Source organism: Thermobia domestica, chromosome 13 (assembly GCF_964235325.1).
Source record: "Thermobia domestica chromosome 13, izTheDome1.hap1.1, whole genome shotgun sequence".
Classification (NCBI taxonomy): Eukaryota; Metazoa; Arthropoda; class Insecta; order Zygentoma; family Lepismatidae; genus Thermobia; species Thermobia domestica.
This window is the reverse complement of record NC_137466.1, coordinates 34817347-34843266: the sequence shown is the minus strand read 5'-3', so window position 1 is coordinate 34843266 and position 25920 is coordinate 34817347. Positions and strand designations below refer to the sequence as shown.

The following is a 25920-nucleotide window of genomic DNA, read 5'->3' as shown; positions in this document are numbered from 1 at the left end:
TTGAGTCGCGCACGGAATAAGGAAATGACCTTTATTATAGTTACTATCTCGATCTGTTTCCTTATATTTACGTTATTGTAGAGTCAAATGTCCTTAGGCTTCAATCAGTACAACATAACGTCCAGAATTGTAATACTATGAATTACACAATAAGAAATATTTACCTGTCCAATAAATTGGACGCTATGCACGAGATGCTCTTTTGCTATAGATTCATTGGTTCGCTTGTACCTCTTGTAGCCACACAAGAGATAGCATTGTTTCCTTTTTCCAGCAGTTACTTTTTTCTTCTAAAGAAGCAAGACTAGCCTTATCTTCTGTCATTTTTGAAACATAAAGAAAAGTGATAAACAACATACTTTTCTGGCAGTGTTGCCATAAGTTGATTATTCAAATTCTCCGGTGTAGTAAATATTTACTAATGACCAAATCACATAATCACATTTTATTGAAAGAAAAGTGTTACACAAGCTATGTGTTGCCGTGTAAATGGCAAGTTTTACACTTAGTGTTACATAAAAGCATATCACTTAGCTTTACGTTCAAGTGTGCCACACTGTGTAATACTTTTATTTCAATGCTCAAGTTCAGGTTTTCTTACTGCATCCAGTATTTACACTGCAAAAGAACAGAATAGTCATTTTCAATTTAGTCTTGGAGGAGATGATGTATTGTCATTTCTATTGTCCAGCAAAGTTAAGAAGGGAGCCGGTTTCAAGGTATTTTTTTTTTTATAATTATTTTACTAATTTAGCCCTAATGAAGCGCTTCTCAGAAGTATATATCTGCGCTACAGGAACAATTCAAGAGGAAAGAATCCTGAATTGCTGTAAAGTAAGAAGTCAGTGAAGGAAGAAGAAACGAACACTTAGATTATTGATGCTGTGATGATATATTAGTTGTGCATTGGCATGACAAAGGTGTCGTAACAATAGCAACAAATTACGAGACTATGACAATCGGTCAAGTTCGTAGGTGGTCGCAAGTTGTAATATCCCAGTACAAGAAGGATATGGGAGATATCGATCAAATGGATCAAAACGTTTCCACATATCGTGCAATAATAAGACGAAGGAAATGGTGGTGGCCAATATTTGGTGATTTTGATGACTTAACAGTTTTAAATGCATAGATTCTGGCGAGGAAAGTCAATTCAAACCTATGCACTGAATCCCTTTTGGCATTTAGGTGAACATTACATTATCCCTCTTACAAAAATTTGGTACAGCTTCACTTCAGGAAAGCAGTTTCCAGTCCGCATTGTCGATATTCGCTACGATGGACTGAATCATTGGCTACAAGAAATAGAGAAAAGTGCGGCAGTATGCAAATGAAAATTGCATAGGAAAAGCCAATGCAGTTTACGTACTCAAAGTGTAAAATCGGACTACATCCAAAGTGCTTCCTGGAACATCACGTGAAGAAGGAGCCGATTACCCACACCACCGAATCCAAGTCTAGAACTGAACATTTTTTCTCTATAACGCTTTGTTTGAATTACAATACCAGTTCTATATTTTGTATCATTGAAAACGAAGAATATTTACCGTTATTCAAGAGTAAAATATCAAAATTATTGAAGTTATCATGAGGTATGTTTCTAAAATATGTTATATAGTAATTATGTAATAACTGTGACATTGATACTGAAGCAAAATTGTAATTTTCATTACAAAAAATAAATTATATTACTTTGTATATATAAGTAAAATACATTACAAAAAAAGACGACAAAAAATTACTCAAAAGTGTTCATAGTGTATGGCTTCCAATATATTGGACGCTTCCTTCCCCCGCTCATAGAGAGCGTACAATGATTATGACTTCTGATTTGTATAATTTGGACATATAATTTTCAAGTTCTATCAAGAAAATATTTTGGAACTTATTTATAAACTTTATGCAGTAATGGGTTAAAGATAATAAAAAGTTGTTTCATGTGCATTTTATGAGTTTTTTTTTCCCAAGGGCAATTGAAAACCGAATCATTATATGTTTTTATGCGGTTTTTGGCCTGAACATAATTAAAAACCAATTTTTCTCATCCAATGTAATATGACACCTTGCCGTGGTGGATACTCTTTCCACTAACAGTGCCATAACTGTTGAATGACTTGGAAGTGACTTTTTCCGTCACAAAACTGAAACAATCATGCACATTGAACAGTACAGCTGGTTTAAAGTGCAACACATGACAAAATCGTTGTATTTCGATTCAAAATGTCACTTGTAGCCGAATCCACTTTTGTTATGTCGCTTACAGCCCCATCTATTGATACATTTTGAAACTTTTTTTTTCTTATACCATACCGTTTCCCCCTTCTTCAAGTATATTCAGTTCAAATTTGAAGTCATTCTGACCAATGTTTTTACAGCATTTTGAAAGTGGGACTTTAGTTATAATCGCCTTGTACATTTTTTTGGTAAGTCAAGAGATTTCTCAGGAAAAATCCCATGGTAAACCAAGATTTTTATTTTCCTTTCGTCTTTTCACGAAAGGAAAGTGAGAATTATAAATGTAGATTTCGCAGAGGGTCGTTTAAAAACTTAATGTGTAGTTTATATATTACGTTATTAGAATTTTCTAATTAGTAATTTCAGTATTGTAGAACGTATTTTGTTTATTTCTGACCGTGAGATCACATTTCACTTTTAGTTTGTTGTATAATCATCCTTAAGTTACTTTTTATTTTCTGTGTCTTTCTGTATATGACATTTCTTCTCAGAAAATATAGAAAACATGTAAAATTAACCAGAATACGTACATTGTTTTGAAGTAATCATTAATTCACGTATTTCACTCGTCAGCTGTTAAGAAATAGTTCAAAAAGAAGTGAACATAAATTGAACGGACAAATATAAGAGCAATGAATGAAGCTTTAATTATTAATTTTATAGTGAAATTAATATCTTAAGTTGTTTTGTGACTCCTGAAAAACTTGTCTCCAGTGGTGAAAGTACAAAGAGTTGAAAATTAATTGTATCTGCAACTTTTGCTATGCCGATAGTCTCAAAAGCCAGTTTTTCTATGGAAAATTGTTCTAAATATGTACAGTGAGCTGAGCAGTTATGACAATGGCTTATAATTTCCATGTTTTTCAGTTTTATAGCTCAGTTCGGTATGCTATTTAGCATAACATCTATATAAGGCAAACGTAATTGTTTGAGAAAACTGGTTTTAGTAGCTGTTATAAGCAATAATAATTATATATAAAACAACTTCCATCTGCCGCACGGAGATTTTATAACATTTTGTCAGGCTTTAATGTTTTACAGCGATTACAGAAAAAAAGTTTTTAGTAAATGTAGATGGTTTTATCATATTCCAAAGCACTATAAAAATAATCACATTAATTATTACAGTAGATGATGATTTACCAGGGATGCTATTATTTGAACCATTTTGTTATGCCATGATGTAATTATGGCAAAACAAAAAAACGGGGGCAATTATGGCAGAGTTCTCTTTTAGCAAGAATATAAAATTTTAAGAAGAAAATGTATCAGAACAGTATTTATTAGTGCTCTGTTTAAGGTCTTTTGAATATGGATGACTTTCTAAACATCTGTGAAATTGATACCTACATTACAGCTGAAGAACTTCTTTTCGATGTTGACGTAGTCAAGTGGGTTTTTTCCACTCTTACCTTGTATGGACATGACCATGACCATTTATAGTAGAAGATAGCGAAATGGCAGGGAAAATGTCCTAATGGGTTTCTATGTATAAAGATGAACTCTTCCCAAAAGATTCGGATTCAGATTTTGACCGAGAAGTCGCTAGTTACGCTAAGCCTTTAGCAAGCCTGTTAATATAGATGACAATATAGGCTGTTTATAATTTCCAAAATATGCAAATGTTCTAGATAAAATCTAAGTTTTATCTTAGATCTGAGTTTAAGCTTCAAAACCTGTTTAAGTTTTTATACTTAAATTATTCTTACTTGTTTCTGTATATATGTATGTGTGTGTGTGTGTGTCGATTTTACTATCTGGCGTTTTATTTATAACTTCCTTATAAACAGTGATAGAAAACGTGAAAACGGCATTTTAAATGGCTCCAATAGAGCTGTGACAGTTCCCTCAAGGTTGCGGGAGTTCTGGCAGCTAGGAATTCATAAAACAAATTCAAATTTATTTTGTGGGTTTGAATTTTTGTTCTTAATTTATGCAAAAAATATAGAATTATTATGGTATTTGTCAAGATTAAAACTAAAGATATTATTCTGGAAAATAAGCAGTTAAGGTTTACGCTTTCTACCATATTTCCCCCACATCACCCTATATATACTTAAATCACTTTTCTTAAGTGATCTTCCAGTAGAGAATATGTTACCTTAACAGATATTATTATTATTATTGTTGTTATTATCATGAAATGTCTTGAAATGCTGAAGTAGGTACGTTCTTCATGTTCTGAATAATTTTAATAAACGATAGTCGTTACAGGCATCTTTTTACTGATAAATAATTTGTATTTCGTTTGAAGAAAAGAAAGATAAAAACAAACACGACAAATATTCTCGCTGGATTGATTGAACGTATTGTACTCTACTATTCGTAAATCCATGCGCAATAATAGTGTTCGAGAATATTACGAAATGGCACTATAACCTTTTAAGTGATTCAAATGAATGCACATCATAAGTAAAATTTCACTTAACCTTACGAAAGGAAATCTCAATAGTATGTAGTGTGCAATGGCCACATCTACAAAAGGGAAAATTATGCGATATATACTGCTTATTTTTAAATGTGACTATTAGTTTGTTGTTATTCAGTTCCCTTTGACGCATTTTATCCCATATTTGCCTGTTGAGGAGAGATCTCTGTCGCTAAACTGTAAAGATGGGATGTGAAATTAAATAAATAAACTTATTGTTGTGTGATAGTCGAGATATTTCCATGAGACCAGGGTTTATTCTGTACTCCTTTGGCAAACTAATTAGAGATTGATATTTTAATAAAAGAAAAAAAAAAGTTAACTGATGTCTTATGTATTGCTTTTGGTATTCTTTTTTTTCAGTAGTTTTAATAACAGTTCAGTAAAATTAACATTAACATATCCCATTTCATGTAGCCATATATGAAATATGAAGGATATTACAAATAATATCTGTTGTTTGTTTATTTTAGCGTTACCCCCAATCCTAGTGCCCCGCAACCTGACGGGCGACACTCCAACGGATTTCCCGTCACTGGACGACTTTTCATCTTCTGTTCCCGAGAACACGAGCTTTCCAGGCGGTGGGCTGGAGCCTGGACCATTACCCACCACGGAGACCCCGCCCCCGGGCTACATGTCAGAGGACGGGGACAATCAGGACCATAATGAAACCATGAGTAAGTAAATATATGAAGTTCTCATATTTTCAAATTCGATGTGGTTGCATGATAATGATACGAGATTAATTATAGTAAAATCTGTTAACTTCGTCACCGGTGCAGGTTGACTACACTCATTACGTGGCCTTGTTTAGTTTAACACAGGCAAGTTTCAATAATTTACATATTATTATCCAAAGTTGACTTACTTTATATGTTGGAAATGACAGCTTTCTAACGTGTTTACTTCTGTATTTCCAACATTAAAATCATCTGTGTATCTTCACCACACAAATTAGCATATTTTTCTCATATTAATATACTTTTTGTAACCCTTTCATATTTACTATGTGTGAAGTAGCTGTACTAAATTTATTAATGGCTACTCAAAAGCATTATTTCCCACGATATGCTATATTATTGTCCTGGGAGATCAATGAGTGGAATGCCATCCATATGAAAGGGTTAAGTTAACTGGAAGAACCACGTGAGGAATACGGAACTGACTTTCCATGTTTGTTTTGGGTAAATGTACGAACATAGCAGTGTCTTTCTTCAATGCAGAGTATTCGTAAGTGGACATTTCCCAAAATAATAATCTTATCTAATGGCATCCGACAGATTGTCAGTAATGGAGCTTTAAAACTGTAAATTCAGTTTGGTTTTTCTCGAAGCATATTTTGCTTCAACCAAACAGTACAGTAGTCCATTAACAGACGAATATTTCAAAATTAGAATGTGCAAGTGCGGCAGAAAGAATGGAAAAGTATAGGATGAATGTCTATAAGTTGTAATGAACAACTATTTTTTCTGAAGAAAGAAAAAAAAAAAAGAATCTGTAGAATAGTTCTGTTCTGTTTATTTTCTTCGACTGTATTGGTTGTAGGATTATTGGTGTTTCTGTGGTTTCCATCTGAATAATTGAGTGTAAATATGATTTAGTAATTTTCGTAGCTTTACTGCATTATATGCAAGAGTTGAAAACTTCTTAATATGTGGATTTGAGCAGAAGTTGAAAACTTGTTAATACGTTGAATTCAGGGCGCAGAAGACATTATTAAAAACCTTAGCTTACATACTTCTGTAGTTGTATTGTTCTTAAACGAATTTCCATGTTTAAATTGTATCCGAAGTAGGCATCACCGAAATGGTAGAATAAGCAGGATTAACTTCTGCCCAGCGTAAGTTCTCGTAAAAGCATTAGAAATTAGTCGCTTATACGAGGGTCACTACGAAAGTTTTGAGGTGTGAAATAACTTACATACTTAAAATCAATTTAACACTTACATTTTCTCAAAGTATTCACCATTACACTGTACACACTTTTGTATCCTCGAAAACCACTTTTGAAGCAATGTTGCCAGTCTTTTTCTTCAATTGTTGAAAGTTCATTCTCGTAAGCCACTACAGCTTCTTCAGGACTGCAAAATCTCATCCCACGCATGCCATTTTTGATCTTGGGGAACAGAAAAAATTCACACGGGGCCAGATCAGGGCTATACGGCGGATGAGTCATAAGTTTGACCTCCGTAGATTCTAAAAACTGAACACTTGTGGTGTTGGCCGTGTGTGCGGACGCATTGTCATGACGAAGCAGGATCCCACGCAATCCAGTTCTTGGACGTCGTTTCCGAAGCTTCTGGAACACTTGTGTTAGACAAACAGTCCACACTTCGCGGTCGCTTCACTTTTGTGGGTAGATTGTCATTATCTTCAGCATGGATCCTTTATGGAATGATTTACGTTGCTTTGTACACTCACACTACGCGTAACATCCCTGCACTAATATGATTTTAATATATAAAACCTACGTACTTCACGATGTCTTTCACCCTTGGGTCATATTCTGGGATGAAGAGCCTGCTTTTTAGGAAATTATCAAAGATAGGTAATACATTCTAATTACGTTTTATTTATTTATTTATTTTTCGAGATAAATCTCAGGGGTTGATATTTATATGCGCAAGCTTGTTCTTTGACCGCAAGTTGGAACCAAAGGTAAGAAAGGAAGCTACACAATGTGGAGAGATCGTGAAGTACGAAGAATAATAATGACCAGTAATGAGAGGCTTCGATACCTTAAGGATTCGCATTGAAGATAAGCTGTCGATTAAACGTATACGGAAGAGATTTAAGAAATGGATGCTTATTTGTTTTGTCTTAAACTAATATTCAATATGCATTAAGGAACAAAATTGTTTTTATCGTACAAATATTATGCACACCGTATGTAAAGATTGACATGTTGGATCTGATGTACTTAGCTCAGCTAACCATTTAGCTAATTTGTATGCTGATCTTTAAATTTCGGTAAACCATATATTATGAGAAGAGGAAGAGCAAATATTTGACGAGCCTAATATTTATGCAGTAGTCTTCAGATTTTATGTAACATTTTTGATAAAGGTTTATCTCTCTGAAACTTCTTTAAAGATTTTTTCTTTTGTGTTTCCACTGTAATAGTGAGTTTGTTCCTTTCATTGGATTCTTAGCATACATATATGTGTCCAACTATATAAAATCCATAATTTCCAACTAAGTACTTTTCACTCAAAATTGGTCACACTTGGTCACAAAAGCTATAAAAGGACAGTGCTTTCACTTACCGAGACAGCATGCTAACAGGGAGAAGTTCTTAAACAAGAAGTCCTTTTACCTTCTGAGAAAAATTAATACGAAATTTCCTTATTAAGATACAAAACATTTCCTTGTTGGCAAAATTTTCAGATGTTTTGTGAATATTTTAGCAATTGAAATATCAATTAAATATTTCTCAAGAGATAGGCTAAATAGATTGTACCATCCTTGATTTCCTTAGTAAGGTGATTTATTTCTTAATATATGCATTTATACAGGAACAAACTGTGCAAGTCTCATGTTGATTCATATATTTGTTGCAGGTTTGACTCGGGTCACCCCGAGTCCTCCTATTGATGCTCAGCCCGTGCTATACTGTGAACCTGCGTTTTGGTGCTCCATCAGTTACTATGAGCTGAACACACGGGTTGGAGAGACATTTCACGCATCCCAACCATCGATTACGGTAGACGGATTTACAGGTCAGTGGAAACTTCAGATACATATAATGGAAAATGAGTTGGTCATTGAAGTATTGTAAATATTAAAAATAGGAGGTAAATTTTCAGTATTAGTTTATCTTTGTACGGAAATTTACAGATTTTGGGAAAGTTAATACAAGAATAGATGCAGAATTAAGTTGATCGAATCCTACATGTTATTATCATAACGATGCAAAATTTGCTTAGTGTAGAGCTTAAGGTGGATCACCACCCGGAAGTCAGTACATATTTTAGATCATTCTCTTAACTACTGCGCAATGAACCGTTACATATTACAAGTATTCTACTATAAGATAAAGTTATGTTTCAGCTCAACACAAGACACTGATTCATTTGGTTGTCTCTTCTGATATCAAAAAAGGTAACAAATAAAGGAAAATATTTGATTCGCTTTACAATGAGCACACAAGATGGCACTTGCTGTTAGATCTTACTAGAAGTGCTCAATTTTATGAAATGTTCATGTGAATGTGTAAAGTGGTTTAAAAGTAACGATCTTATTACGAAATAGATATATTGTTTGACCGTTTTTCGTGTTATGTTTCATATTTTATTTGAATATTAGTTTACATTTAAGGAAATAGATTTTGAGAAGAAACTTGCGTAGAACGCCATAATGCGTTGTTGCCAAATTTCTACGTTTAATTCTTGGATTCTAGCTTTGTATTTCGAGAAGCGGAATTTAGCTGTGAATTGCGGTAAGGGTCGAAAACTAATTTCTCCAATAAGTATCCAAGCAGAATTCCATGATTACGTTCTTTATTATCTGGTACCAGTAAACACTCGACACTATCTGGCAACGCCGCGCTGTTCAAGCAGTGATTAGCATAGCGCCGAGAGCACCTAGTGATCCACCTTAAAAACAGCTTCGGACCAATTATATCACGAAAGAAGGCAAATGTGTTTAATTTGTTAATGATGGATGTGTTGGACAGTTTTTCGATCATTATTTCTGAATACATTATTTGCTTTTTTTTTTTTTTTTTTTTTTTAATATAAAATATATTTTGGAGGTGATTCATTGTGAAGCACTGACGAATAAAAAAAAAAAAAAAATTACTACACTTTTGGCGTTAGATTAAAATAACATATTGAGATAGAGGAGTAAGAAACAATAAATAAATTAATTAATTAATTAAACTGAATTAATTGGCATTTTCGATAAACGAAGACATTTGCATGTTTTTTTTATTAGCACCTTTCTAATACAATATTGATCAGTCCTGCAAGTGGCATTAGGTGTGATGTTCTCATAAAAATAATTTTAGTAAGTGTTGTCGGGTTATCAGCCAGGTGAAGATATTGACATCTGACGTTTCAAATGCAGACATTGCATTCGAAATGTCGGATAATATCTTCACCTGGCTGATAGCCCGAGAACATTTACTAAATTTGTCGTCAGGACGTATTCGATTCTTAATAATAAACTATATAAATTATAATTTGTAATAAAGATGTAAAAAATGAAGCTTGAGAATTATTCATTGGGTTAAGTGCAGGCGATTTGTATTTCACTTTCCTATGGAGGGGCTACCGTTCAGTTACTTGGCTTGCTAAATGACTGTCATATTGAATTCATTGAACTGAATTGTCACCTTGCGCATAACAAGGCGAAACTGACTTGGAAATGTCACGTAGATTCGAGTGTTTTTCATACCTAGGAGTATCAAAAGGAACGGTGTAGAACAAGAAACATGTCAGCCGGGACCAATGGCATGGTAGTGTAATCCAGCTCTTTCGGAAAGTAAATACTGTGAAGGTTGATCGTGCATGTCGGTTTGTGCACCCGTCAACTATACTGGCTTTGAGCGCAGATCTTCGTTCGTGGCTCACGTTAATAGTTACTCCTGTCCTTCATAGGCTAATTTACGTAAGGACGTGAAATATGAAAACTCAGATTAAAAAAAGAAATCAGTTTCTGCCTATAATGAGTTTAAATGAGAGGAAAGAAAATTAATAAATCTAAGTTGGTTTTTTTTTAAGTATAATTGATCAGTATATAAATGTGTAAGTAGTTTTTTTTTTTTTTAATAATTGGGTTCTCTTGTAATAGCAAATCGAAGAAGGTAATAAAATAGTGTAGTAAGTAAATAATAATAATAATAATAATAATAATAATAATAATGAATATTAGAAAAGAAGTTTGTGAACAGAAGAGAGTTCGTTTCGTATGGAAAGAATTCGTTTTGTGAACTTCGTTTCAGAAGTTGCTAGGGACACTTTTGGTTTACTTCGCCGTCCGTTTCCAATGACGTTTAGTTTTCATATTGGCTCAATATTGACTTCATAAGTTTCTTTTCTTCATAAATGTTCTGAATTTCCCAGTAGCACTATTTTGGACTTTTACAAGACTTACCGTACCTTTCATTTTTATTGATAATAGTGTCAGGATGGTATTGTGTACTTTGTATAATATTGTATTCGGAAAAAGCACCATCTGCCTTTTCTATTGATATTGCTATTTTACCAATAGCGCGATTGGAGGGTGACGTACTGCACAGCGAAAACTGTTGGTGTATCAACAGATTTCAAAAGAATTCCACGCAGACATGAGGAATTAAATAAACAGAGGGTGAAAGTAACACTGCAAAAATACAGGTAATCCATTTTGAGCCTCGTTGGGGAAATACTCCTGGGGCTCCGGAGTTGATTCCTTTCCCCTGGGCCAACTCCTGTAATCATTATTTGCCATTGTGTGATTTGGTCGCTTAGTTGGAACCGAGGGAAAGAAAATAAAAAAAATGCTATTCCGTTTCTGTGGAACAAAGTTGGCTGGCTTGGACAATTCTTTATTTATTTATATGTATTTTTCTAAACATGTAGGGTAAGAGTGAAAATTGACAACGTGACACTGAATCTTGATCACCACAATACAGTCATTAAACTTTAGTAGACATGGTGCACGAACAATTTAGGATTGGTATCTTAGACATTTCCCAACAGAAAGTGATACGTAACGATTAATACATGTATCGTGTCAACAAATTGCAAACCCTGAATCCCGGTAACAAGTGATATATTTGTACAGAGTAAACATTACAGTGTAAATTTTGATTTAGTTTTGTATAACTTGTCACAACAGTGCTGTATGTTCAACAGAAAGTATTTCACTTGATAAAAAATTTACCCACTTTTATCTGTTGGTTAAATTCAGTATATGTGTAAGTTATTTTGAAATTTTATTATGTCACGTACAAAATTACGAAATATACTAAGATTGATGTATCCTTTTTTTTTTTTTTTTTTTTTTAGATCCAAGCAACTCTGAACGATTCTGCCTTGGTCTTCTGTCGAATGTGAATAGAAATACTGTTGTAGAGCAAACGCGAAGACACATCGGAAAGGGAGTGCGGCTGTATTATATTGGCGGCGAAGTGTTTGCGGAATGTTTGAGTGACTCGTCTATATTTGTTCAGTCTCCAAACTGCAACCAGCGCTATGGCTGGCATCCAGCTACTGTTTGTAAAATACCACCAGGTAATACCTTATTATATTGTCCATAATTAATTAATACGTATATAACATAATCTAGGCTTGGCTAAAAAATAAAAGTACTAACAATCCTGTCAGTAGTACACATGGAGCAGTGGGGAGCGCATGTGCGCAGAGCAACATTGAGCCTTCGAGAAGAGAATGATATGCATGAGTTGCCGCTCTCAGTCGGGTTTAGTCTTGAGCAGCGATTGAAGAAAGAGGTGTGCAATCGTGTTACCAGAAGAATGCCAAATGTGAAAATTGAGCACGCATTAAGGTGAAATTCTTGTGAAATTAAAGAAATAACCAAGTGTGTGAACCTGTTGCAGGATGTGTAGTATTGTGATAATACAATGTCAGGTATGCGAGTGTGTGAATGTCACAAACACTTCAACGAGAAACGCGAAAACGTTGATGATGATGATGATGAAAGATCGGGTCGTCTCATCAAAGCAACAACAGAGGAAAAAGTGTGCAAAAGTGACTGACATTGTCCGGAAAGATCGCAGGCCCAGCATTAAGATAATAGCAGATATCTTGGTTATCGATAAAGAGTCTGTCTGCTAAGTTCTGCATTACTATTTCAACACGCGCAAAACTTGCGTTAAAATTGTACCAAAAATCCTCACACAGGAGCGGAAACACGTGTGTAGTGATACAAGAACACCTGGAAGCAGAACCGAACTGTTAAGGAAAATCGTCACTGGTGACGAGATGTGGATCTTTCAGTACGATCCTGAAACGAAAAGGCAATCCATGCACTGGAAAACTCCCTCATTACTGTGAAGGAAAAAGATACGCAAGAAAGAGTAAATCGAAAGTCATACTCTTGTGTTATTCGATATCAATGGCCTGCTGCTGATTGAACGAGTATCATCAGGTCAGACAGTGAATAAGCAGTATTATCAGCAGTTTTTGGTGAAGCTGCGAGAATGCATGAGGAAGAAAAGGCCCCTCTTATGGAAGAACAATGAATGAATTGTGCATCACGACTGCTCCTTCGCATACTGCTTGAACCATTAAGCAGTTTTTGGTAACTAACAAGAGTCCAGTGTTGGAACACCCACCTTATTCACTTGACACCGTGTTTTTCTCCTTTCTTTCTCCGAAAGTGAAGTCCGCCCTCAAGGGAATTCAAGGGAGAATGTGGAAGAGGTGAAACAGAAAACGGCAGCGATACTGAAGACTGTGACACCTGAAGGTTTCCACAATTGCTTCCAACAATGGAAACTTCGTATGTAAACATGCATAGAGAAATGAGGGAAATATATTAAAGATGATTAGCTTTTTAAGTTCGTGACAATAAACCGTACTTTTGGTACTAGTTTCGTTATATTTTAGCCAGACCTCGTATTTCAGAAACTTGTGAAATTACTATACTTTGCAAAAGCTTAATTTTCTTTCTAACCAGTGGGTAACATTCCGTATTTCGAAGTTGGTATTTAGCTGATTTTATCTTAAAACCAGTTTTGATGACTGACAATTGCGAACTTCTTCTAATCGATTAATCTTCGTGCCTGTAGTTTGTGCATCCGTTCTGTACATTATAGCCTGCTTATTCTTGTTATGAATTTTGGTCTGTCTCCTATTTGAAATGCTATTGTAGTAATTTTCAAATAGGATAGAAGCCAAAATTCCCAAAAGAAATCAAGATAAGGAAAGTAGAAACTACACACACGAAGATCGTCGATTTAAAGGTAGTTGACAGTTGCCGACGAAGTTGTTATCGGAATTAATAAAAACAATTGGACACATCATCTAAATTCCATGCCAGTTGTAAGCTCTTAACTTATTCTTGGATTACACAGCATGTTACGTTCTTAGAAGAAAGGTAAATTTATTCTTGAAATTATTCGTAGACGACAACTTAATGTAGACTTTCGTAACTGGTAGTTAGTCTTGTGTACATCTAAATTTTCGCGGTGACACTATCATCATGTTGAGAAAATTTTAGTGTATCACTCGCTCATATGTTCTGTCATTGTGTCCGGCTTGTAATAATGTTACTTCTTTAAGTTTGGCGTCTCTTTTCAGCACTAAGGTTATATGCGACATGGACCTGTAATTTAAGGTGGAATCCAGACCTGCCCGTAATGCGTTCAGGTTTGAAGGCTTCCCACCAGGAATCGAGTTTGGAACTCGGTGCACCAAAGGCGCGGGCAAGGCGCTAATATGTGAGAATTCTTGCATAAAATATAAGTTGAAACTACATATATACATAAAATAGACCAACAATCCTCAAGCCCTTACTTCAGTTCATGCTAAGCCATTAGGGAACGAAGTAAGTGATAGGACAATTACTTTATTCTGTTTTCATGGAAGTGGTATTTCTAAGAGATTAAAAATATCAAGGTTGGTTATACATCATAGAAATGTAAATTTATCGAACAACTTCTTATTATTAAATGTATTCATCTATAAAGCTAATATAGCCGAGGAAAATGTAGCATTACAAAAATTTGCGTTTAGTTACATTGGTGGTTTCTCTATTCAAATACATAGTAGTTATTCCAAAATAACTAAGCCATGGTTCGTTATTCCAAAATTACAGTTTCATTTTGCCGTCCTTCCCTTTGTACTGAGGAAAATAAAGCTGCCGAAGCCTCACAATCAAGCGGCTTGATCCTCAAACTACCCTCAGCCAATGACGGTCAAACACTTGACTACTAGGGTAACAACCTGGGAGCCGGATAGTAAGAGATCAGTTCGTGAAGGTTGAGAGTGGTGTGAGGAAAACAGTTGCTGTGCGCGTGGGGACCTTCGAGTGGCAAATCCAGTTGTGTAATTGAGTTGAAAAGCGACCAGTTTAAAACTCGATCCAGAAAGTTCGTTTAATTCCCAGTTGTTTTCATCGAGCCTGCAACTTTCTCCCTATACGAGAAATGGGGAGGAAAATCGATTGATTACTCTCAGTATAGGCACTCTTATCCAAGTACAGTAGGAATTGTGGTATATGTGATTTGAAACAGAAAAGAAAAGGCCATGAAATGAAATTTTTTGTTTTACCCCGCGGTTATATCCTTTAAGCAGAGGAGACGGATGACTAATGTAGGTAAATAGTTCTGAAATAATTTGTGGAATGAATATGTGCGAGGAAACTATAAAACCCATGGACAGGAACTTACTTAGCCTGGGTTCTAACCAGCGCCTCCTCGCACCAAAAGTTGAGCGCTTTAACACTAAGCCATCGTCCTCCCCCTATGTAATCTGAAAGTATGGTCACTGTTCTTAGGAGTGAATGGTGTGCGACAGTTCAGCAAGCGGAGTGAGTAGTGTAGTGGCTAGCACAGTTAGCCCGAGTCTCAGGTTGGATTTCGGATTCAGACCGCACTTTTTGTTATTTTAATCTGCAACTTTAAGTTAACCGTTCGGATTAACTTGATTTGGTAAGAAAGAAAGCAGTTTGTTCAACAATATATGGTAGGTAATATAGTACAATATTTATAATTGAAATTACACAAAATACTGTTCTTTTAGAAATGATGTAACGGAACTCAACTCGTTTCGGAAGATACAATTACTCTGTTATTAATTTTATGTACATTGGGATTGGATTTGATTTTAGCGTACCTTTCAACAATGAGGCTATATGAGACGTGAACCCCTAGTTTAACGTGGGATCTGAACTATAAGAGCTATCGCCGGGAATCGAACACTGGTCTCCGGCCCCGATGTCTTTATATATAGTATGTACATATAACAATTACGTACAATGTATCTACACGATAAACCATAGCTTTCTTTAAGTTAGAAATTACTTTCTTTAATGTTGATGCCTCAATTATTCATTCCTATAAGATGAGTAAGTTAAACATACATTAAGTTTTTAGCGGTAATAACATGGTTTTAACAACAAAAAAAGCTAAAATATTGAAGTATCTTCTCGCAATTGGAAACTTAACTATTACTATTATTATTATTATTATTATTATTATTATTATTATTGTCTTACACAGTGTGTCAATTTGAAATCGAGACTGATTTTTTTTCTCAACATGTGGCTCAACTGTGCAAGTGCGCTGTGGTGCAAACTAAAGAAGAATGTTTCAGGAGTAACTGATACCAAGTGCTTCAATCGTGGCTGATAGTTATGTGTGTAGGCGTGGTGAATGCAGGCACGTGCTGCTAAGCTACATTGTGAGTTCAACGTGGAACAAAGAGCAAAATTTAATGCGCGTCTTTGTTTGCTTACGCAGACTGATACAGAAACTGAACAAATGTATAGGACCACTTGTTTATCCCGTGCGCGTGTATTTGCATAGCACACGCGTTCCAGGGAGAAACGACAGTCAATTGAAGACTATGAACATCCAAGTGAATCAAGGACAATGAGAACAGGAATTGATGGAGAAAGTGAGTACACTGATCATGAAACATCGAAATGCGAACTGTGAATCCTTGCTGAGGAGTTGTACGTGAATTAAGGAACTGTGCGGCAAGTAATAACCCACGATATCAACAAGGGGAAGGTTTGTGCCCGTTTCGTGCCTCATTCCTTAACAAATGACCAACGAAGGGACAGTGTTTATCTCTGCAAAGAACTGATTGCTGCCATCAGTAGGGACCCTACCTTCCTCCTGAATATCGTTACTGAAGATGAGACATAATATGACCCGTCAATAAAACATCAGAGTGGAAGTCTACTAACTCTTCACAGGTCAAAAAACTGTGCCAGTCAAAATCCAAAATTTACTTTTTTTTTCTTCTTCTTCTTTCTATAGTAAGCTCATTGTGGATAAGGAATTTGTGCCTACAGAACAGACAGTTAATGCTTCATTTTACCTTGAGCTATTGAAGCGCTTATGTGTGCAAGGTATCACGTGTGAGGCCTGAGTATCGGGTTGATGTTCAGTGATGTTTGCTTCATGACAATGCCCCAAGTCACAAGACAGTGATTGTGCAAGACTTTTTAACTCAACCTGTGTTGTCCCCCCTTCCCTATTCACCAGCTCTAGCCCATGAGATTATTTTCTATTTCGTAAACCCAAGTTTGCACTCAAAGGTTCGAACTTTGAATGAGATAACGGCCATCTAGAAGGCCATTACAAGGGTTTTCCGCAAAGGGACTCCCAGCAATCTATGCACTGACGTCCAGGACACAACGATGTATGGATGCAGGAGGGTCGTATTTTGAATGATCCAAAGTAAGAAAACTTCCTGTGTTTACACTCTCTTTTTCTACAGTTCCTCTCTTGATTTCAAATTGCCGCATTATGTAAATGCCAGATATTGAAAATTAAAAATGAAATTAAATCTTTGAGATTTACATCCCACTGTTATACCGGATGAGCTAAAGGAGACGGTGATGATGAGAAATGAATGAAATAGTGGATTGAAGAAAGTGGGAGGAAACGCGAGAATCCCAAGAAAACCCACGTACACGCTGTTCGTCCACCACAAAGTTCACTTGAAGCGAGCTGGGATCGAACCAAGGACCACATGCAAGAGATGCAACCCTCTACCATTGAGCCACCGTGGACCCGCTGCCAGATATTAATACATCATTGCAAAGATACCTTGTTTGTTAGATTAACTGTGGGACTGGTGGTATATGAGTTTCGAGACGAGAATGAAAAGTAAATTACTTAGCACAAAAATAGTGAAAACAATCTCTACTAAAACAAAGTACATCATAAATGATTCCGCAAGTAGGAAAAAATGAAAAAGAAATAAAGGAGGAAATAGAAAAAAAAAAAAATAGCTGTGAATCATCCTGGTGGATGTTTCCATCATGGGATAGGTCTGGAATTCTAACATGTGCCCATCTGGATGCTTAATTTCGAATATCTTTTCTTCTCAGCCGTACGTGGTGAAGCGTTTTAGCGGAAGAGTTAATAGTATACATTTGTTTAGTATGCATGATTCTGTTTATATATACATGTGTGTTCGTAAAGTTGCGCAACCCAAAGTTTGATTGCGTAAATCTTTTGATCTAAGAATGATAAAGACCTGAGACTTGAAACAAGTGTAAGCATGTTCTATGTAGATATTTTTGAGATCATGACCAGTGCTGAAACTTGTAACGGTTTTGTATAGTAACGAAAGAAATTACCGTTAAGTGTAAAATAAAAAATGTGCAAAATGAAGAAAATCAATATTCAATTGCAGAAAACGGATACGGATTTCCTGCGGTAAATTCCTGTGTGTATATATACAGTATGTATCAACATTTATCCATTGGTGTGAAAATGTGACAAGGTATGTTGCAGTGTTGCCATATGAAAAGGCTATTTAATGGAAGTCCGTAAAATGAGTGTTTTTGACAGAAACGCTGCCCCTGGCAATGCTGTTGTCTTAAAATTACTGCAACAGGTGTGTTTTAGGTTAATTAATGATAAGAAATGAGGATTTGCACATAATTGATAAGAATTTTTATTCAAAAATTTGCTATATCTTGTGTGCTAAAATTGTGGATGATCTGCATAACTGGCGATACTCGAGAACATACGACGTATTCCCCAGCTATGATTCCGTAAGATTAGAATTTCTTCACCGAGATGAAAGAATTACTTCGCGGAAATATTACTACACAAGAGAGCAATCACTGGTTCCATAGAGCGGTCGTACGTTGCTTTCTACAAGTATGATAGAAGGTCGTAGACATGGTGGACGATTACATTGAACTAAGTGCTGGTATTTATACTGCTAATAAAACCAGTATTACTACTAGAATACAGTTGTATTACTTCTTATCCATCCCTTGTAATTGTAAGCTAAATATCAACCGTGATTTAGAACTTACTCTACATCAGAAAATTTAAGAAGAGGTTTCAGATTATACCAGTTATGAAAGCCTTCTATAAGTAGTTTACCTAGGAATTCGAATATCATTGAATTCCCGCCTTTACAGAATATGTTGTAAGAATCAAAAATTGTTTCCTCTATTTACTTCGAGAAATTATTTTGGTTTATTTCAAAATTGTGCCAAAATGGCTATCGCTTGTGTTTTCGGGAATTCAGAATTTGGTTTTGTTGGGATCTTATGTAGTTAGTTCCTATATTCGGCTGTACTAGATCCATGTATCATATTACCTCAGTGCTAAAATTGACATTGGGCTTAAAAGAAACCAACCAATCAATCTCACACACTTGCTAGAAATTGAACCTACGATTATGGATAGACTATTCAGAACTCTGATGTGCATTCGCATGGTTTCGCGTTGGGTGGTTGTTCAAGTTGTGAATTAAAATGTATGTATAGATTCATAGGTTTTTGTATTTTATTTTATTGTTAATTTTCCTTACCGGCATGCCAGTTTTTTAATTCTGAATTTCGAAATATATATCTAATCCATGTAAATATTAACCATCAATTTAAGTCTTTCCCAATCATCATCATAGCAGATATATATTCGCAGTTGTTTTTTGAAATTTTTATATTTGTGTTAACATACACATATTATTGAGTGTTCTTAAAATATGCTTAGTTTAGACGAAAATTCGGAAGTTTCTTATTTTCTTGAATGAATATAATACAGTAAAGCATTCCAATGTATGTTTAATTGGCGAGCTGTATAAAATATATTCTTTCTTTCGTTAAAATTAATTACGTAAAACTAATACTCAGTTCTGATTTGTTTCAGGTTGTAATTTAAAAATTTTTAATAATCAAGAATTCGCGGCATTATTATCCCAGTCAGTGAGCCAGGGTTTCGAGGCTGTATATCAGTTGACAAGAATGTGCACCATTCGAATGAGTTTCGTCAAAGGATGGGGTGCTGAATATAGGTAAGTACTGAAACATAACATTCGAGTATAACTGTGTGTTTTGCTTTTTAAATTTTTTGTATCTTTAAATTTTAAGTAAAGAGCTAAAAGAAGGCCGCTATTGAATTACAAAATTAGATCTCTTTAAGTTCAACTTGAACAGAAAGATTTATTAACATTTAACAGATTTCTTATTGATAAAAATGCAACAAGATGTATAGTAGTATAAAATATCTCACTGGATACTAGTTTCACTACCTATCCACAGCTCAAACGAATACCGTGTGCAAAAATAGAATTTGGAACCAACTTACAGTGTGAACACAACTCCTAGTCCCATCACCATTCTTCCTTTGGAGACAGCTACTGTATGTTCGGATCTGTTGTAGAACAAGATGATTGATGCTCTCCTGCTTCCACCGACCTTATTTATTTTAGAAGTTTATCTTCAGTTTCAGATTTTATTTTGATGGTTAATTACCAAAGATTGGGTGTTTGCATGCGGGGTCATGATTTGTCTCGCCAGTGTTGGTTCTGTTCAGTTTTGTTCTGATTTTTATTATAATTTAATATTTTCTTTAAACAGTCTCCAGGGTATAAACTCATTTTAATTGGCGGAATCGCCTGCTATCAGAAAAATGTTTTTAATCTTATCACCTGAACAACAACCTTCTTTTTCTTGTTCTTTCTTTCTGGCGGGTTTGTGACACGTGTAAGGGTGTAACACAATCATAGATGCAGTCACTGGGCACAGCGTCTCATGTTCAATATAATTAAAAATCATGTTACCTGATTAGATGTTGGCATAAGAAACCATGGAGTTGCGATCCATATCGGCGTAAAGGAAGTTAAACATACGCCATCCAAAATTCATAATTCTCAGATGTACTCTGACTTTTAAAGATGGGTCCAAAGTAGGCTGAAAATAAGCCATAATAAGAGTGAACACAGAATGCGTCGGCGGGAAGTTGGAAATGTAAAAGACCGCTAGCTCAGCGGTTCCTCGTATGCGGAATAACGCGTGCTGCAATGTATTATTTCACGCTTTTGTACAGCCCTAGTACCGAAACTACTTTTTTTCTACATATGTCCACATGAACCTTTTCTCTTATTTTGATGTAAGGAATCCCCTCTTGCAATGTGCTAATATAGTTCATTAACACCCTGAATATATAATACTATATATATATATGTCTATGCTCTATATTATCTAGATTCGTGAATGAAACATTATCCTGTTTTAAAGAATTGACAAAACAAAAGAAAGTTAGAATTATTTTGCTTTGTTCTACTTATTTGTATCCTACTCCCTGACACGATTGCCAACATATTTCACTTTTGTTTAAGTTAAAACTAGAAACTGCATTTTTAGGCACTAAAAACATAGAAAGCAGGCAGGAAATAACCTCGAATTAATCACAGTAAACATTTAGTGACATACAGAAACTGAAATTAGATTATAAATAATGTTCAGAAATTCATTAACATACTGGTTGTTGTTTATAAAGAATATATTGTTTTAAAGAAAGAAGTCGAAATATTGTATGTATATTTACTAAATAGATTACTTACAACTCTTTATCACCTCACACAGCAATCCAGACTTCTACACTTTAGCACGATACACAATAATGCAAAGAAATGGCCAATAATTTTTGAACTAGCGTAGAGGTTTAATTTTAAGATATTTTGGCATTGAGAAGAAATCTTAACTTCGATTGTATATAATAAGGTATTATTTCCAAGTCCCACTTCATAAATTGATCTTCGATCAGACAGCACACTTTCTAATATTAAATCTTTTGGTATATATTAACGATTTACCTGACTGCTTATTAGAAACCACTGTTATGTATGTCGATGACACTACATTTATAACGAAAGATAATAATGCAATACACACGAAAAATAATGAGGCAATAGATAAATCTACTATTTGGCTGTTCCACAGTAAATAACATTTGAATCACAATAAAACAGAGAAGGTAATACTTTCATCTCAGCTGCTCCATAACTGATGTAGAAGAATGCTCCTCAGTTAATCCATTAGGAATATACTTAGATACGAAATTAAACTGGAATGTGCATACTATGCAACTTTGTAAAAAAAATTATCAAGGGCAGTATATGTGTTACGCAAATTAAAAATATCTGTAAGTAAGAGTCTATTAATCACTGCATATTATGCGTTCTTTCACTCTCATCTGTCGTATGGCATATTATAGGGTAATTCTTCCGGGGCACAAACAGTATTTAAGTGGCAAAAAAGAGCAACAAGAACGATAACAGGAATTCCAGAGAGAGAATCTTGTAGACATCTTTTCAAAGATTTTTAAATAATGACCATCCTGTCCTTGTACATATTATCGTGCCTTATGTATATCAAAGAAAACGTACGAATTATGTTGCTCGAAATAGTGTTCACTCACACAATACAAGACGCAAAAATGAGATAGATATTCCCCATGTGCGGTTGTGCAAAAGCAAAATAGTTATAAATATATAGGGATGAAACTGTATAACCTATTAGAGTGAGAGAAATAGAGATTTAAAATTTTAAATGTGTTTGTAAAAAGTGGCTGTTAGAAAACTGTATATATAGTATTTCAGAATTTCTAGGACTAAAATAGAAAAGTAGTACTAGGTTAAATATAAAGTATTGTATAGATTAATTATAATTGTAAATATTATATGTATGCAACATCATGTTGTTTAACGATAATAAATAATTATTCTTATTCTTATTCTTCCTACTTTTACGGGTACAATCGTGGTGTTCTTGAAGCCGTTCACGTAGTGTATATATATATATATATATAATATGCCTTTATTTGCCCATTCCTTTAATTTGTCCCCCAGTTTGTTGTTAGGTGCAAGAACTCTCACTTCTTGTGAAAATAATCTGACCCTTGTAACACACGTCTAATTTCATTCACTACAAAAATAATGATCTAGGAAATATAACCGTATTTGTTTCTCGTTTCCAAAAATGTTATGTAAATTGAAGATATATCCTCTTTGGAGTGAAATTTAACTGCTTCAACTAGCTTTTGACCGTTGCATAATACATAGTAGGAAAGATGAAAGTACATGGCCTCATTATCATTTACTGTGGAGACTTTTAAAAAATCGGGATGAAGCTTTGAGTAATTTTCTTGGTATTTAAAATTAGAGATCCGCTTCGAAAAATGAACCACCACGAGTTTCTTTAGTTCGGTAATGGTCATGCCAGACGGAGAAACGGACGCTTACACAGAGCTGTTCCACCTTTTTTCATGTCAGCCAAAGGAAATTCAGTGCTGAAATAAAGAATTGGATGTTGATGTACCATTTGTTTCCTGTAGGTGCTTACATGCAAGGGAAAGTATTCTGGCCGTCGATCATTTTCGTTTGTATAACTAACAACATTAGCAAGGACATTAGCACAGTGTTAGTTGTCTCGTCAATGGAAACCCAATTTTTTTCGTCTTGCTTCGTTCCTAATTCTAGCAATGAATCCCGAGCAATAGCTATATGCGTAGTTTTTACACACTATTGACTCACTTGGTATCTTTTTACTTTCTGTGTATGAAAAAAAAAAAAAAAAAAAAAAAAACTGCTGAGGGTATTTGCTCATTTTTACAGTGCCTACCTTTAATGAATGTCTTACACAAATATGCAGAAAACTGAGAGTAACGGTGATAATATAGGAGGTAACAGTGATGGGTCTGACTCACGTGATTTTTGCTTCTTGTATTCAGTAGTTGTAAATGTTGACGTATTTATTATTATTATTATTATTGTGCAGTTGACGATATAGTACCGATCTGTTAATTAGAAATACATTGCAACCCAATTCTTTCACATATTTGTTTATTTAGTTTTCAAACGTGCTGTTTTGTTTGTAATTTTGAAAAATTAGTTCATTCTTTTCTTGCTTTGGAAGCCTTGGTATTAGAAGTATTTCCACGAACGATTACATGACACACTGAAAAAAACGAATTTTTAACCCTTACAAATTTTAATGCCTATTTTTAGGTACTAGGGTAATGCCTTCATTATTCGATTAAAAAAAATACCAATAAAGCTTTTTACTTCGTTGTTTTCTAAAAGCATGGAAGCATTGTAGAACACGTTACGTATGATTTCACGCCTTTCTGTGTAGAAACATAGGATGTGATGACGTCATAACTGAAAAAAATATTTTTTGTTATGCATATTCTTATTTTTTGGCGAGCTTACTTTTGCATCTAGAGGATTGAAATTTTGCACACACATTCAGTGCACCCCTTAATATTTTTCAGATTTTTTCAGGTCTGCGTTAAAACAGGGGATCCAGTGGGGCAAAAAGATTCTTAAAAAGGATATTTTTAACAAAAAATAGCTTTTTTATTCACGGTTTTCCTACCTTAGATACCTGGAGACATGTGAATGGTACCATTTGTGAAAGGCTATTTTCTTCTGAAAAGAATGATGTATGAACCATTATCCTAGGATAAATAGGGATGTCTCAGGATTTTTTTTATGTTACATCCAGGTCTTTTGGAGTAATCTGGGGTATTGTGGGGCTCATTGGTAAATATTTTCCCCACACCTCTTAATACTTTTCGGTTGATTTTGAGATCTGTGCGTTAATACGGGGGGTGAGGGGTTCAGAGGGGTTAAAAAAAGTTCAGAAAAATCTCAATTTCTCAAAATTTCTCGCCTCAGGGACATTATAGGGAAATGTGAACGATACCGTTTGAAAGGCTCTTCTGTTCTGAAGAGAATGAGGTACGAACCATGATCCTAGGATAAATAGGGATGATTCTGCAACTGCTTGACTGAAAGTTTATAATTTACCTTTAAAAAAAAAGGGGTTAAAGAACTTACGCTATATTCGTAGTGTATCTGTGGAATGCATTGTGTTGCAGACGAAACGAAATGAGAGAGGAGGATGCGAATCATATTCATTCGTTCCTCGTTCCACGCAATGACTTTCGTGTCATGTGTTGGTGTGGAGCTTCATCTTGACTTGGATAGAAGTTGATTTCTGTAATTTTTAAATTTGCTGAAACAGGAGATGTAAATACACGTTGTAGTTACCCCACGAAATGTTTGTCGAAATCGAAGCAGTGATATTAACTTCCGTGCGTTCATTTGTAAGATTAAGGAATTAGGCATTTTAGGCATTTAGGCATTTTAGGCATTTTAGGATTAGGCATTCTGCCTAACGGCTATTTTCTGTTGTAACATAGCAGTTTTGTGGATATGCAGAATAGTGAACGGTGGAAAAACCTTTGTAACTATTACTAATTTTCAGTCTCCTTTATTCAATACTGATAGCTACAAGATTATATAAGGGATAATTTCAAGCAAAAATACAACGCAAACTGTTCCTTCTCCAGACACGGTGAGAAAGAAGTCCTTATGTAGGAATTTGTTCTGTCAGTAACTTATGAATTTATTGACCAATTGAAGAACAGCTTTCACTGCTTTAAAAGAAAAGAAATAACATATTCTTTCAAATGATAAAGAAATCCACTAATTCCTTCTGAAGCAATAGAGGGAAGAAGTGAAAGTTCATGTTCATACCCACTTTCTTATATTCTTTCATCGATAACCTGGCGAAGGAAAACGGATTAATTTCCTTTGACATACAATTACCATAATAGTACGTTATCGAAAATCGTACTAAATTTGGCGGTGCATTCTTTTTGAAGTTAGTTATAAAAAAACATAATAATGATTATAAGAACACTTTGAGATGGGTGTGCACTCTTGCTTGTGACTGTACTAGAAGCTTCACTAAACATTATTTAAAAAATGCATTGAAATGGGAAGGGAGATATATTTCTCGGGTACAATTACCTGGTGAATTAACAGAATGTTTGTACTCCCCGAAGAACTTCAACGGTAAATATAGCAATCTTCACAGTATATGTTTCAGTGTATATGGATTTTTGCTTTCATCAATACGAATTCTTTAAGGATTACTAAAGAATCACATAAGTAACATCTCTGCACTGTAGAAACAAATTTAAGCCGTGCTGTTGTATAATGGAGTTGCTTCTTTATCTTAGAAATAACATTTGTAGGGTTAATGAAACGTTGCTCTATGTTTCCTTCGTTCTACATGTGTTGCTTTCTCTTTACTTGTTTTCAAGGGGGCGCGGTGGCTCAATGGTAGAGCGCTTATGTCTAGTACATGGGGTCCCTGGTTCCTTCTCGGCCACGTAAGTTTGTGGTGGACACCCGTGTCCATTGGTTTTCTCGGGGTACTCCCGGTTCCTCCCAGTCTCATTCCACCAATTCTTCCATCATCCTTTAATTATCGTCTCCCTTAGCCTAAAGGGCATAAACGTGGGACGTTAAA

The 25920-nt window shown here is 35.0% G+C and overlaps 1 protein-coding gene across 2 annotated transcripts in view; it reads left to right on the top strand.

Annotated features, from left to right (window-relative positions):
• Smox (Smad on X protein) overlaps window positions 1-25920 on the top strand; it is a 137656-nt gene that overhangs the window by 107738 nt on the left and 3998 nt on the right. For both annotated transcript variants that reach the window (XM_081735607.1, XM_081735608.1), the window contains 4 exons: window positions 5137-5343; window positions 8226-8384; window positions 11658-11882; window positions 19463-19607. In XM_081735607.1, coding sequence (XP_081591733.1) covers window positions 5137-5343; window positions 8226-8384; window positions 11658-11882; window positions 19463-19607 — 736 coding nt within the window. The remainder of the gene's footprint in view (window positions 1-5136; window positions 5344-8225; window positions 8385-11657; window positions 11883-19462; window positions 19608-25920) is intronic.